Raw genomic sequence first — 15163 nt, forward strand, 5'->3', positions numbered from 1 at the left:
AGATGCCTCTCTGATCAGCAGGAGTTAGAAATACAGACTTTCTGTTCTGCACAGCATTTTAAATTACTACTATACATTCAAATACTGTTTAATAATATTTACAGTCACTGTTTAAATATAAGGGGTTGCCCATTTAGGACATAGATGAGAAATTTTTTCCCTGAGGGTCTTGTGTCTTTGGAACTCCCTCAAAAGGCACTGGAAGCAGAGTCTTTGAATATTTTTAAGGCAGAGGTAGATAAATTCTTTATAAACAAGGGGGAGAAAGATCATAGGGGGTAGGCGGGAATGTGGACTTGAAGTTACAATCAGATCAGCAATGATCTTATTGAATGGCAGAGCAACTCGAGGGGCTGAGTGGCCTACTCCAGCCCCTAATTCGTACGTTCGTAATATAGAATAGGACACTGAACCCATCCTAGTGCTCTATCACAGCAACTGGCTGCCTCTTTAAAGACCCGTCCACTGCCCAATCCCGAAAGCCACTTGATAATTGTGAAAGGTGTTTCAATGACTTGCATAGCATAATGCTGAACTAAATACTAATTCTGAAAACAGAAGAAATGTGATCAGTTGATCTCAGCATGTGCTGTGGAACAGGTATTACAATTATCCACAATATCCTTGGATTATAGGAAGAGGGGAGAAACAAAGTTTATGCTCCTGATCTGAATTTAGCACACACAGGAGGTGCATACATAGTGATGTACTTAAATAGCGGCTTTTAAGTAATCTAGATATTGTACCTCATTGTATCGATTGCTGGGAATGTTGATACATGTCTTCCTCACTTCCATGTCCACAACAAGCCCCTGCACGACAGGTAACTTGTACTGGTAATTCCTAAAATCCTGAATGAAGAGCTTTCTATAAGTGCGATGTTAATATTGTAACAGTATATTTCAGAACAAAATTGATTTGCAATTGTTAAGACTTACACATGTCAAAAGAAAATCCAGATATAATGCAATTACTGCCAAGGTATCAATACAATGCTGAAATAGTTTCCAATGAAATGAATAGAGAAGTACAAAGTCATTCTGAAGAGCACACCTCAATGTTTGAGAATAAGTCCTTATTAGTATAAAATCCAATGACAACACATCTGGCTTTCAGAAACAGTTACAAATAGCCAACTTAGACCTAAACTGCCGTTGGACATCTATGTAACATAGGTTACATTTTCCTCTGAAAGAATTTAAAATAAATAAAATTACTATATTAAAAAAACTGGCAGTATTTACTAGAGAATATCAGCCCACCAGTTTTTAAACATGTAGGTCATGAAGGTATAGTGAGACAAATGCTTTTTCAATAATCCTCCTCACCATGTATATTTATCACCTGCTCTATTTAATGACCATTGCACCAAGCCCTCCCAAATTTACATCTTAAAAACTTACCATTTTACGCTTTCCAATGAATCAACAACCACAGTGTTTTCAAAGACTGATTATATACAAACCATCTGGTGAACTTCACAAATTAAAGTTTAAAAAACTGTCCCAGGAAGTGTCCTAATGTGAACCTATTCTCATTATCAACTGACAGACAATTACCACCCTGAGTTTGCTCATAGAATCTTAGAAATTAACAGAAAGTTATAAGACTTTTTTAACTAAACATGTGCTGCAAACAGAGGAAAGATAGGGTTTAACCCTTACTATATATAACTAGAGCTCTACACCGACTCAATTTTGCAACATTCAAATTAACAAAAGCATTGTGGTAATAATTTATTACCCTGGCAAATTATTCCTATAATTTTGTACATAAAGACCACTGTAACATCATATTTTACAAGGGAAGGAAGCCAAGGGCCTTCTCCTAGAATATGCCCATGAACTACTTACTGCAAGTAGGTTCATAATTGTATGTCCAGTCTCTCCAAATAGAGGTTTACGAAAACGCACACTGAACAACGGACATGGGTAAACTGCAAAAGAAAGTACTCATCAGAAGATGCTGCTTCAATTGTTACCTTAATTGGTTGATACACCTATGCTGTTACTCACATCTATATTCTGCTCCAAGACGTAGCATAAGGCGGATGGGGAAAACCTTAGCCCAAGGAGTTTCCCATTTCTGAATTAGAATGCCAAACAGATAAGGTGGGTTGGGAAGGACCAGGTCCTGCATGGACTGAAAAGTAGCTGTAACATACAGGAATCCACCATGTTCTCTACTGCCAAGAAAACTCTGGGTAAAGAAGGAATGACCCAAGTCTCCCACCACATTACCTATAGACAAAAGAACAATGTTAAGTTGTAAACAGAAATAACCATGTGGGAGTGAGAGATAGCTGAAGCTGCATGTATGCACAAACTTTGTAAATACAAAAAGAGTCGAGATTTTCAATATTGTATGCAGTCCGCTTAATTTAATAAAAGGACTTCTATCAAAAGAAGTTGAACTAAATCATGTACTAGATTGCTGTTCAACATGAGCAATCGCTAATGAAGATCACATGTTTTCACATATGTTTCAGCACAAAATTAAGTTCATTACGATCAACCCATTAGTAGAAGTGTGCCCAGGTCATTTGATTATACCTGCCAGAGCATCCTGATAAAGTTGTATGCAGTGACTGAAGATGTCCTTTGGGATGCATTTCTCATCGGGTAAACACTGCAAGAGGATGACAATCTCTGCCTGCCCCACAGCATGCATTCCCTTGGTAGTGAAGGACCAACATTTCCTGTTCACATCTGAGAAAACACGTTGCATTAATCTTTCTGTTTATGATGGTAGAAGTTATGGTTATCAGATACTTATAAACAGCAGTAAATGATTACATCAAGTGCATTTTTTAATTTTCAAAAAATGTGAAACTCTGCAACTCGGTGCTAAATTGCAGAAATTAGTGCTATTTTTTAAAAAAAAACAAAAAACACAGTATAAATTACTTAGCAAAATATTAAACACAGGGCAAGTGACAAAGGGGTCAGGACTGCATACAGGGGAGTATTATTTCTCAAAAAGCATTAAGCCCACCACTTACTACTATTTTGTGCATATATATTTTGTACATAACTAGGGCATGCAGGAATGATTGGGCGCTTGGTATTTTTACGATTTGTTGTTATCCTATATTTTCAGATCGGTCTAATTTTATGCTTGACTAAAGTTGACTGCTGTGGTTGGAAAGTATGGGCGTAAACTGTTCCAACTTCAATTATTTGTTATGCTTTACTTTGAGAAATCTATCCATTCATTTGCACACTTCTTTCCATGGTATTTTATTAAGCACATGAACTACGTGTACAAAATAGCTCCAGTTCAGAGCAACAAAGATAGATGTGGAAAAAGAGGATCCATTTTGATATTTCAAAGCTGTCAAAATCTGCTCAATTTCTAACCAGTTTTCTGTCAGTAACACATGTTCATGAATGTTGGGCAAGATTTTCATTACTGAAAGTAGAATTCAAGCTGACAGGAGGAAAACTGAAATCAATGGCTAGGAAGGGGAACAAAGGTAGCAACAAGAATCTGTTGTCTCAGGCTGACCTTTTAATCTCCACCAAAAGAGTTAATTAAAACTTTATGGTCATCGGATGCAACACTAAATACAGCAGAGGTATCCAAAATGTCGCTCATATACCACATGGTCTTCCAAGATCAGCAACCAACCTTTGCAGTCCAGACAACTAAGCCCCATTTGCACTTAAATTTTCTTTTCTGTTGCCTTGACCTGTTAGAATTTTGTGGACTTGCAACTTTGAAGGGCTGCTTTTAGCATTGTTCTCTCATTGGCAGGTAAATTCTAAATCAAAACACTGAGATTAGCATTTAGCAATTACTTAAATGGAGAGAGGCTGCAGAATGACCTGGTATAGAGGAATCTCGATGACCTTGTACATGAATCACAAAGTTAGCATTCAAGTACGGCAATTAGGAAGACAAGTAGAATGTAGGCCTTTATTGCAAGGGAATATATAAGTCGGCAAGTCTTGCTACAACTATACAGGGTATTGGTGAGACTGCACTTAGAGTACCATGTACAGTTTTGGTCTCCTTATTTAAGGAGGGATATACTTGCATTGGAGGCGGTTCAGAGAAGGTTCACAAGGTTGATTCTTAGGATGAAGGGCTTGTCTTATGAGTAAAAGTTGAGCAGGTTAAGCCTATACTCACTGGAGTTTAGAGGAATGAGAAGTGACAATATTTAAACATACAAAATTCTGATGGGGCTTGATAGAGTAGGTGCCGAGAGGATGTTTCACCTCTTGGGGGAATCTGGAACAAGGGGGCACAGTTTAAAAATAAGAGGTCTCCCAGTTAAGACAGAGAAATGGAGGAATTTCTTCTCTCGGAGGGTCATTAAGTCTTTAGAATTCTCTTCCCAAGAGAGCAGTGGGGTCTGGGTCATTGCGTATAATGAAGGTCATTTAGACAGATTCTTTATTTACAATGGGAGTCGAGGGTTATGGGAGGTAGACAGGAAAGTGGAGTGGAGGCCACAGTCAGATCAGCCATGATCTTCCTGAAGAGCAGGCTCGGTGGGCCAATTGGCCTATTTCTCTCCTAGTTGTTAAGGTCTTATAAACTGAAGATAGATGCGAAGTAATGGAATGTGGGTTTCCAGCTTTATATGTGGTAGTTAAGGTTCTAAAGCACACAAAGAAACAAACAAGAATTGTCATCCTAGGATCCAGACTTTATCCAGTCCCATTTTATTTAATGAACTTATAACTTTAGGTTTTGATTTTAATTTTAGATTTTGTTTAGTTGAAAAGTTGATTTCTAGATGGTTTAACCAAATGAGAGAAACAAAAATACATTACTTACAGTTGACAAGTTTGACCATAACAAGCAAGTTGGCATTTAACACAAAAACCAAAGGGTCAGGGCCTCCTTCTTCCAACTGCAGCATTAGAGAGATCTGTGACGGTTGTTCTTCTACTGCGTAATCTAGTTCAAAAAATAAATTCACAATTTTTAAGAATTTTATCAGTTCTCTCAAGTGTTCGTACTACTTCTTACTCTGTCTCTTTTGTCATCAAGGGAGCTCTTGCTTTGGTTGCCCCATCTTTCCCCATCATGGGAATGTACCTCAACTGTGCACGAACCATCTCTTCTTTAAAGGCAGCCCATTGTTCTGTTACAGTTTTGCTTGTTAATCTTTCATTCCAATTTACCCAGTACAGATCCATTCTCCCTCTGCTGAAGTTGGCCCAGCTCCAATTAGGTAGTTTTACTCTAGATTGCTCCATGTCCTTTTCCATTGCTAATCTAATCCTTATGATCACTATGATCACTGTTCCCTAAATGTTCCTCTATTGACACCTGATCCACGACCCACCTCATTCCCAGATCCAGATCCAGCAATGCCTCCTTCCTTGTTGGGCTCGAATCATACTGGTCAAGGAAATTCTCCTAAACACACTTCAGAAACTCTTCTCCCTTTTGTCCTCTACACTATTATTCCAGTCTACATTAGGTAACTAAAGTCCTCCATTAGCACTACTCTATAGTTCTTGCACCTCTGTAATTTCCCTTCATATTTGCTCCTCCAAATCTTTCCCAGTAGTTGGTGGCCTGCAAAATACACACAGTAGTGTAATGGTATCTCTATTGTTTAACTCGAACTAGATTCTGTCCTTGACCCCTCGAGGACATACTCTCTCGCCAGCACTGCAATATTCTCCTTAAACAACACTGCCACCTCTCCTTTCTTCCTACCCAATCTCCCCTAAACACCTCGTGTCCAGGAATATTTAGTACACAGTCTTGCCCTTTACAATAACAAAGATAGTTTTCAAATAATCATAACTAGGACATTAACATACAAAGTATCAAGTGAACACATTGATGCAAAATCAACGTTAAACAACTTAAGTCACTTGGTAAGAGGTGTGTTCATATTATTCTACTTCTATTCAAAACTCAGTAGCAAAGTTTATTGGATAGTAGATTCCAATTTTTAATTTGCTCCAATCATGATTCAAAAAGCAAGAATCAGATCAGTAAAGAGTTGCTTATATAAACACGTTTACCTCCTTTGACACCTGTGGAGATAAGTATGGGTGGGAGCCCGTCTTCTGGGACTAAATTAATTGAACTTCCAACAGGACTGCCAATCTGAGCTGTACCACCAGTCGATGATGTAGCCACATTCTAAAACAGAATAAAAATTAAAAGGGCTCAGTTATTAACTGAACTAAGTGACAGACATTTAAAACAAATTTACCTTCTTACACTGTAAACTTAGAAAAAGATTTTATTGGACTACCACTTGGGTAACCAGAGAAAAAAAATTAAGAAAAATCTTCCAGCATTGTGTACTGAATTTTAATGGACAGAAATGAGCAAAGAAAACAATGTTGCTTTATATAGTTTTAGTAGTTCAGAGCATCATAACAAATTTATGAAAAGACAGTTGTTTGATTTAAATTTTCACTGTTCTCTCTTCCTCTTTCCCCAAAAATTAGTTTAGTTAAATAAATGGTAACTGAATGAAATAGGTATCACAATACCATGCCTACTAATGACAGCTGCTTTGTTTCCATCTTCTTTGAAGAAAAATATCCTCCAATTATTACAAGGCTAAATCCTGCTGGCCAACACACAATCCCTTTAAAGGCAGTTTTGAAAGCAATACCATGCCACTGGTACAGCTGCAATGCAACTTACTGTGTAAAGGCACACATCCTCAGTTACACAGCAGCAATCTGTTTCATATTCATATACAATTCTATTTACAAAATTATATCTCTATCTATAAATATACATGCATACTATATATGCAGTCTCTTCTGTCGATACCTGGCTACCATTTTGTACGAACAGCCATGTTAATGATGTTTTCTTAATAAATTGTAGCAGCTAAGCTACAAATGCCAAGAACTTGCTGCTATTCTATAAATAGTGCTAGAGATCGCAACCCACTTGAACCAGCAAATGGTAGTTTGACTTAATATCTCATTTTAAGGATGACAACTATACATACCAAAAAACTTTTCAATGAGGGAAAATAGCAAAGTTCAGCACATGTTAGATACCTCCATTTGAAGAATTACACTTCACAGAATAATCACAGAATTGTCCCATAATAGTAGCCAGAAGCCTAGCCACCTTGGTCACACAAAGCAGCAGTAACTTAAAGACATCTGACAAAATAAAGGCTCTCACCTGCTAAATTACTTCAGATTAATCCAAACACAAGGGAAATTGAAAGTGAAATACTCTCTAATGCTATCTGAAGAATTCCACTAGCTCAATAACTGAACGGATATTGTTTGGATTGTTAAGCTGGTATTAACGAAAGGGTTAACAGACACCTGTGCATACGTTCTACATGACAACGCCCAGATTTGCAAAGTGGCCAAAAAATTTGATTAATATAAGATATTTTTAGGATCTATATAATTAAACCTCAGCTCTTTTTCCATAAACAGATAACTCTTGAGTGGGAACATATTCTCACTATTTACCCTGTCCATACCCCTCAAAACTTGAATACCTCTATCAAGTCTTCTCTCAGCCTTCTTTTCCCCAAGGAAAAACAGTCCCACCCTCTCCTCATAAATACAGTTCTTCATCCCAGGAATCATTCTTGTGAATCTTCTCTGTACTGTCTCCAATGCCTTCACATCTATACTCAAGTATGGCACCGAGAACTGGACACAGCACTCCAGATGGGCCTAACTACTGTCTCATAACTTAAGGTCAAACGAAACATGGTAGGCAAATCACATTTTCCAAGAGTTTACAAACTCACTTGCACAAATGGAAGCCACTATTCTTTTCAGAAAAGCATAAGTGATTTCAAACTACAGCAACACAACTTGCTAATGGCAGGTATTTTCAGACAAATAGCGGGGGCGAGCGAGCCGAGGGCGGGAGGGGGCGAGCCGAGGGGGCGAGCCGAGGGCGGGAGGGGGCGAGCCGAGGGGGCGAGCCGAGGGGGCGAGCCGAGAGACCAGAGAGAGAAAGCAGAGAGAGAGAGAGAGAGAGAGAGAGAGGGAGAGAAGGAGAGAGAGCGAGACACCAGAGACAGAGAGCGAGAGAGAGGAGGAGGGGGGGGTAACCGGAGCAAGAGCCAGCAAGCAAGCGAGAGCCAGAGTCACACCAGAGAGAGAGACCCAACAGACAGAGAGATAGAGAGACCAGAGAGAGAGAGATAGAGAGACCAGAGGGATAGAGAGATAAAGTTGACTCCAGACCTCAAAGTCACATGGTTGTTAGCTTAAACTTGCGCAAATAACCCTCCTGCTGATTACCACCAACTGCCCTCCTTCATCTGATGAATTGATAGTCTTCCATGTTGAACACCACTTGAAAGAAGCAGAGGGTACTTCAGTTGGGACTTCAATGCCCATTACCAAGAATGAATCAGTAGCACCACCACTGACTGAGCTGGCTCAGTCCTGAAGGACATAGCTGAAAAACTTGCCTTGTGTCAGGTGGGGAGAACCATCATGAAGTTAAAAACTCACAACAGCATTGATAGAGTGACCACCGCACAGTCCTTGCTGAGACTATGTGCTGTCTTCACACTGCAGATACTCTCCATCATGTTCTATGGAACTACCATCATGCTAACTGGGAAGCATATAAGAGTGCAGGGTTCACGGCTTCCCAATAAACCATGACCTTAGTCTCTGGTTTAAGATCCTGGTCTTCAAATACTCTTTCCGTCAGTCAGCTTATTGGAGGCGAATGAGAGATGAGTTTCATCATCTATGTTTGCCTTCGTCGAGAGGTGGCTCCCAAGCTACAAAAAATGGTCCACGTATTCCAGGATCTTGCATTGATTTTAATCGACAGGTGGTAGTGTTTTGCTGTGGGAGCTGGCTGGATGTTTCCGGGTGTTTCATGAAAGACCCATTTTCTCATATGCTTCTAAAAAGTCAACAATGACCTGTATATCAGTTTCTGAGTGAGCGCATACACAAGCATCATCTGCATACTGAAGATCTATAATTTTTGTTTGGAGTAGTTTTCGATTGAACGGGGGATAACCTGAACAGTTGCCCATTTGTTCTGTAAGTTACTTACGTGCCCCACCCCCCACCATGAGGAATTTGCTGGAGGTGAGGTGCAGTATTGCAATGGGGAAAATGGATAAAAGGGTCACAGCCTTGCTTGACCCTAGTTTTCACCAAGATAGGGTTTGTGGTGGTTATGTTGGGGAGGTTCACAGCATGTATGTCATCATGGAGTAGGCAGAGGGTGGTGACAAATTTCTAGGGTAGCCAAATTTGAGGAAGATACACAGCTTGTGGTTAAGATAGTCACAGGCTTTAGTGAGGGCAATATTAGTGAGGTCAATAAAGACCATGTACAGCAGTTAGTGCTGTTCCTGACACTTTTCTTATATTTTCCGCACAGTGAAGAATATGTATGTGCTGCCTCTCTTTGGGTGAAACTGCACTGTGATTCTGGAAGGAGATCCTTAGCACTAGGAGGTGGTGGTTGATGACCTAACACCCCTCAAAGCACTGGAGAAATACCAACAGCGATGCCTTCGCAAGAACCTCAAAATCTGGTAATAAGAAAGGCGACCCAGCAGCAGCATTCTCTCAAACCAAATTGTTCAACATCAAGGCGCCAATCATTCAAAATCAGCTCCACTGGGCAGGACATGTCATTCACATGCCTGACACTAGGCTTCCAAAGCAACTGCTCTACTCGGAACTCGGTCGCAACAGGAAACTCCCAGGAGGATAGTGGAAAAGTTTTAGGGATGTCCTCAAAGCATTCCTGAAGGAGATCAAACATATCCCTTGACTCATGGGAGACCCTAGCTTGTGACTGGCCAAAATGGAGAAGGCTCATTCGGGAAGGCAGCAAACACATCAAAAGCCTTTGTCAGGGATGTGCAGAGGCAAAGTCAAGGCATCATAAAACTCTACTCAGCCCTTCAAGCGCCATCTGCCCGGCAAGTAGCACAGTCGGCAAATCATACATTGGACTTATCAGGTATTTCAGAGCCCATCGAATCAGAGTGGAAGGAAGTCATTCTCGATCCTCAGGGACTGCCTAAGGAAGGAAAGCTAATTGGGAGAGATTCAGAATTAGATTCATATTAGGCTCATTCCTGGGATGGGGGCTTATTTTATGAAGAAAGGCTGGACAGGTTGGGCCTATACCCACTGGAGTTCAGAGAATGCGAGGTGATCTTATTGAAACATATAAGATCCTGAGGAGATCTGATAGGGTAGATACCAGGAGGATGTTTCCACTTATGGGAGAAACTAGAATCAGGGGACAGAGTTTAAGAATAAGAGGTCTACCATTTAAGATGGAGATGAGGAGAAATTTCTTCTCTCAAAAGGTAGTTACTATGTGGAATTCTCTTCTCCAGAAAGCAGTGGAGAATGGGTCGTTGAGCTTATTCAAGACAGAATTAGACAGATTTTTGATAGAAAGGGGAGTCACGGGTTATGGGAGGCAGATGACAAAGTTGAGTTGAGACACAGCCAGATCAGCCATGATCTTATTGAATGGTAGGGCAGGTTCGAAGGGCTGAATAGCCTACTCTTGCTGCCAAATCTTATGTTCCTAGAACAGATTTAGCAGCTCAAACTGTGGGCCATCAGAAGCAGCAGAATTGTATATTGCCAAAAAGAGAGACATGTTGCTAAAGCTTTTCACCTTGCATTCATCAGGACAAACACAGGAATGCCAAATTTCAAACGATCACAACATTTTATACTCTGATTGGTTGAAGCTTTGCCATCAAGAGATCAACAGGGAACTATAGGCTCCCTAAGCTACCAAGTAATTTAAAAAAAAGAACAGGTCTTGAATATAATCCTTTCATTGACAGGGAACAGGTCCCTGCGTATGAATGTATGTTGCTTCTAGTAAGCGTAAATGGGTCACGTTATAAGCTTGACTGATTATCTTAAATTGGTCGTTAGTGTAGTTATTAGCATTTTCTTGTTCGCAAATGCAGTCCAACCATCAAATCAGGTTTAACAGCAGACATTCTGTTTTGGGTTTTGCAAGCACAACAGGGTTTATGGAGTGAGTTTCTGAAGGTGACTGAACTCTCTAACAATGGTACAACAAAATGAAAGCTGACACAAAAGGCCAGAGGACCAGGAAAACCAAAAGACAACTGGGGTTGATAAAAGGTTGGAGGAGGTTGCAAAGATAGAATGGGATAAGGCCATAGATGGATTCAAAAAAAAGGGGCTGGCAGGCAAGCACAACATACCATGCAGCAGATTATGGGTGACTCAGTTCTGGATAAGTTCTTTCAGTGGATGCTAATTTAAGAAATCTTGTACCACAAGATAAGTCTGTAGCATAATATTTAAAAGCAATGTGCAACTTTTCTATCAGAAGTGAATGAGATATACAGCCAAAACTTTTACCCAATGTACTACCTAAATAAAGTTAATTCTCACCAGATATTGCCTAAAGTACAGAAGTAGAAAACAGTAGTGAATGGTTGTTTTTATTAGACTGGAGTGAAGTATGCAGTGGTGTCCTCCAGGGATCAGTATTAGGACCACTTTTTAAAAATATATATTAATGATCTGAACCTATACAATCACAGTCGCAGACTAGTTTCTTTTCTTGCCTGTTGACCTCTAAAATCCCTAAGGATCAATCCTTGGCTCTTTCGGCATGTATACTTTTGACACCACCTCTAGTTTTAGGCTCTCCAGCCAGGGGAACGCCCTCCCAACATCTACCCTGCCAAACTGCTTAAGAATTTTATATGCGTCATTGAGATAAGAGCCAGAGAGTCAATTTGGCAGAGAGGAGGCTATTCAGCCCATCAAATCCATACCAGCTCTCTGTAGAGTAATCCAGTCAGTCCTATTCCTCCACTGTCACAATATTCACAAGTTGGCTACAGTTTGTTTCTGGAAATTTCCAACAGCAGTTACAAGACAAAATTTCAACACTCATCCTTATGCAATCGCACACCTCTCAATGTGAGGATACATGACAATCAACAAAACCAGGGACCAGCAAGCAACTTGCCTCCCAAGTCTGGACTACAACAAAAGGTGATATATTGAAAATCATTATAACTGCAGAGGTGCTGAAAGCCAACATCCATTTTCTAAGGTGAACAATGCATTTTGGTCAGAGGCATAGAAACTGCTAGTTAGCCCATAATTGACACATTAATGGCCAACACCACATGACCCAAGCTTCTGGCCTTTATTATATTTCTCGGCTCAACTCAAGTCTGCTGTTTAAACTCCAGCCTGCAAACATCAGAGCAGTACTCCAGGCTGACCAGCATCCTGCATCAAATTTAAATCCTTGAAGCCCATTTCTCTGGAAGATTCCTGCCATCACCTGCCGAGCAGACCAAGTCTCAATATGCCAACCTCATCTCACTGAGTCCCCATCAGCTTTAAAGGAATTCTGCAAAATCTTGCTTCAGCTAGCTGAACCCACCTGAACTGTAGCAACTCCTCAAAGGAACCGTCACTGGACTATGATAAAGGCAAAAAAACTGCGGATGCTGGAAATCCAAAACAAAAACAAAAATACCTGGAAAAACTCAGCAAGTCTGGCAGCATCTGCGGAGAGGGACACAGTTAACGTTTCGAGTCCGAATGACCCTTCAACAGAACTAAGTAAAAATAGAAGAGAGGTGAAATATAAGCTGGTTTGGGGGGGGGGGGGGGGGGACAAGTAGAGCCAGTGATAGGTGGAGATAACCAAAAGACGTCACAGACAAAAGGACAAAGAGGTGTTGAAGGTGGTGATATTATCGAAGGAACGTGCTAATTAAGGATAAAAAGCAGGACAAGCAAGGTACAGATAGCGCTGGACTATGACTTTCTGGACTCTTTGGCAATCATGTGAACTGATAAAAAGAAAAAGCACTACAGCTATGGTTAAGTTATTCATAGTAGTAAAACTCCTCTTTCCTATCTTAGTGTGTGCTTGTGTATGAAGTTGCGAGCATTCCTCGGGTTTGAATGCGCAAACAAACTATACTTCTGATTTAACCCCAGCGAGAGCTCACTGCGAGTCACTTTAAAAATTGACCTCACAAACAGGGGGTTTGGGGAATCACGCCACAGTTGACTTCAAAAATTAAAACACCTCCATTTACAGAGGAACGGTGACAAAAAAGGGGTTCAGTTTTACCTCCCTTCCCTGTCCGTAACAAAATGTTTTTTAAAAAAAATCAAAAATCATTGAGCTGGAGGGAGGAAAACCCCTCCTGGGAGAGCATCGGGGTTGCGGGAGCTGCCTACCCTGTCTGTAGCCCCCTCTTCTTGGCCCTCTCTGGGGGGGGGGTTCCACTGCAGAGAGGCTGCCTCCATTTAGCTGGCAGCCTCCCCATGAAGCAGAGTGTCACCCCACCGCCAGCAAAATGCCAACAGCACCATAAAACAGCCCCCCGGGAATCAGCAGCCCACTTCCTATTTGGCCCACTACTGGGAAAATGCCCCGGTGATGGAACAGGTCTGAGAGCTGACCCATCGCAGCTTCCTGCGATTTCACTGCCCCACCCCACACCCAACCTCCCAGAGGTTGCTAAAATCCTGACCAATATAAAAAGTTAACTCTTTTTCTCACTCTACAAATGCCCTCAGACCTCTAGCATTCCAGCATTTAGTGCTTTTATTTACTAAAAAGGATGTTCAGTTTACACAGTATTGCATATAAACTAGACACATTTGTTCCCTCATTCTAGAGTCCAATAATGGACAAGAAATTTTATATCATAAAAGTCCATTAGTAAACTATTTTCTGTTTCATAGGCAGAGTTTTTTCAACTAAACATACTGGATTTTCAAAACAGCATAGGAAGCCACTCAAACTCAAGGCAACACTGAAATATGGACTGGATCAAATACAAGGAGGACAATGCTTATAGGAGAGGCAAGGGAATGACAGAGCCTTTGATGGGCATAAAAATACAATTTGGGGAGTAAAGGTACTTCTATGTCCTAATTCAACAGGTTTAGTAAAGTGCAGGAGAGAGGTTAAAGCGGCTCACAGTGTGCTTGAGAACACAATGAAAGGACAAGTTAGAGGAACTGAATAAATTTTACTCTTCTTAGCCCCCTATCTGTATATTGGTTTTGACAAAGGACAAATGGAGGAACCTCTAGGCTGACACCAATATTGCCAAAGATCTGGTGAGTGATCCGACAGTAGAAGCGCCAGGGTTCAACCTCCCTTGAAAACAGTGGTCTACACTTAACAATATCCGCACTCTCCATGAAAAGACATCACACCTCCTCCACAAATGGAACTTAAAGGACAGCCCAGCGTGCGAGTGTGGTCACCTGGACTGTTCAGCAAATTTTGAATGAAAGTGGAATATAAAAATTTGTCACAGAATTCAGAGAAATCCAGCTAATAGCACATGGTGCTGTGACTTGGTTGCCCAATTTGGGCTGAGACTTGTGAAACTGCAAGATGGCATACACAAGGTGATCTGTATATTTCGTAAACTACTTTAAATAACCAAAACAAGATAAACAATTGCACAGCAACTTTAAAATAAACTAATAAAATAACTAGGTTAAAATGCAATGAGCGTTCAAAACAAAATTGTAACAAGCATCCATTCTATGTCTGGGTAAACATTGATCATGATCCACAACCTAACCCAATCTTTCAGAACTGTCTACTGAACAGACTGGCAATAATATAAAGGTTATAATTAATGCAAACCTTGTGGAATGTATAAATGTTGTAAATTCATACCAGTTGTGCTAATTAAAGTAAATAATTAACAACACAATCAGTTTAACATTGGAAAATGTGGAACAGAAAGTTCTAGTACAGTGTTGTCCAATACGTTAGTCACTAGCCACATGTAATTAACGGAGAATCCAGAAGTGGCTAATTGTATTTTTGATTAGTGATGAAAAAATGAGCAATTCACAGTAGTTGGGCATGTGATATCATTACTCATTCATACAATGTTTTCACGTAGACTTTAACCTTTTTCATGCATTTGCCAAATGGCAAAACAAAATGCACAGTTCAAGTATTCCTTGATTATTGTATATACTTTACTTCCTTGCTTACTACTGCTTATTGGTCAACTGCTAAAATGAAATCTAACACGGGTGAAAACTTGGACCTCAGTACCATGGAAACACCAGCAATGCTGTTGAGAGGACAGCAATGGTCACAGTCATCTCAAAAAAAAAATTGGAATAACTACCCAGGTTACGGTAGAAACGAAGCCCAGCCAGTAACAAGTAGCTTGAAC

General features: G+C 40.3%; 1 protein-coding gene across 4 annotated transcripts in view; it reads right to left on the reverse strand.

The window, feature by feature from the left end:
• The window catches only part of zfyve9a (zinc finger, FYVE domain containing 9a), a 105071-nt gene that overhangs the window by 13915 nt on the left and 75993 nt on the right, over positions 1-15163 (reverse strand). For all 4 annotated transcript variants that reach the window (XM_078561112.1, XM_078561113.1, XM_078561114.1 and 1 more), the window contains 6 exons: positions 5997-6117; positions 4789-4911; positions 2553-2708; positions 2016-2240; positions 1854-1936; positions 747-851 (listed from right to left, as the gene is read on the reverse strand). In XM_078561112.1, the coding sequence (XP_078417238.1) occupies positions 747-851; positions 1854-1936; positions 2016-2240; positions 2553-2708; positions 4789-4911; positions 5997-6117 (813 nt within the window). The remainder of the gene's footprint in view (positions 1-746; positions 852-1853; positions 1937-2015; positions 2241-2552; positions 2709-4788; positions 4912-5996; positions 6118-15163) is intronic.

Source organism: Cetorhinus maximus, chromosome 17, assembly GCF_964194155.1.
Source record: "Cetorhinus maximus chromosome 17, sCetMax3.hap1.1, whole genome shotgun sequence".
NCBI lineage: Eukaryota > Metazoa > Chordata > Chondrichthyes > Lamniformes > Cetorhinidae > Cetorhinus > Cetorhinus maximus.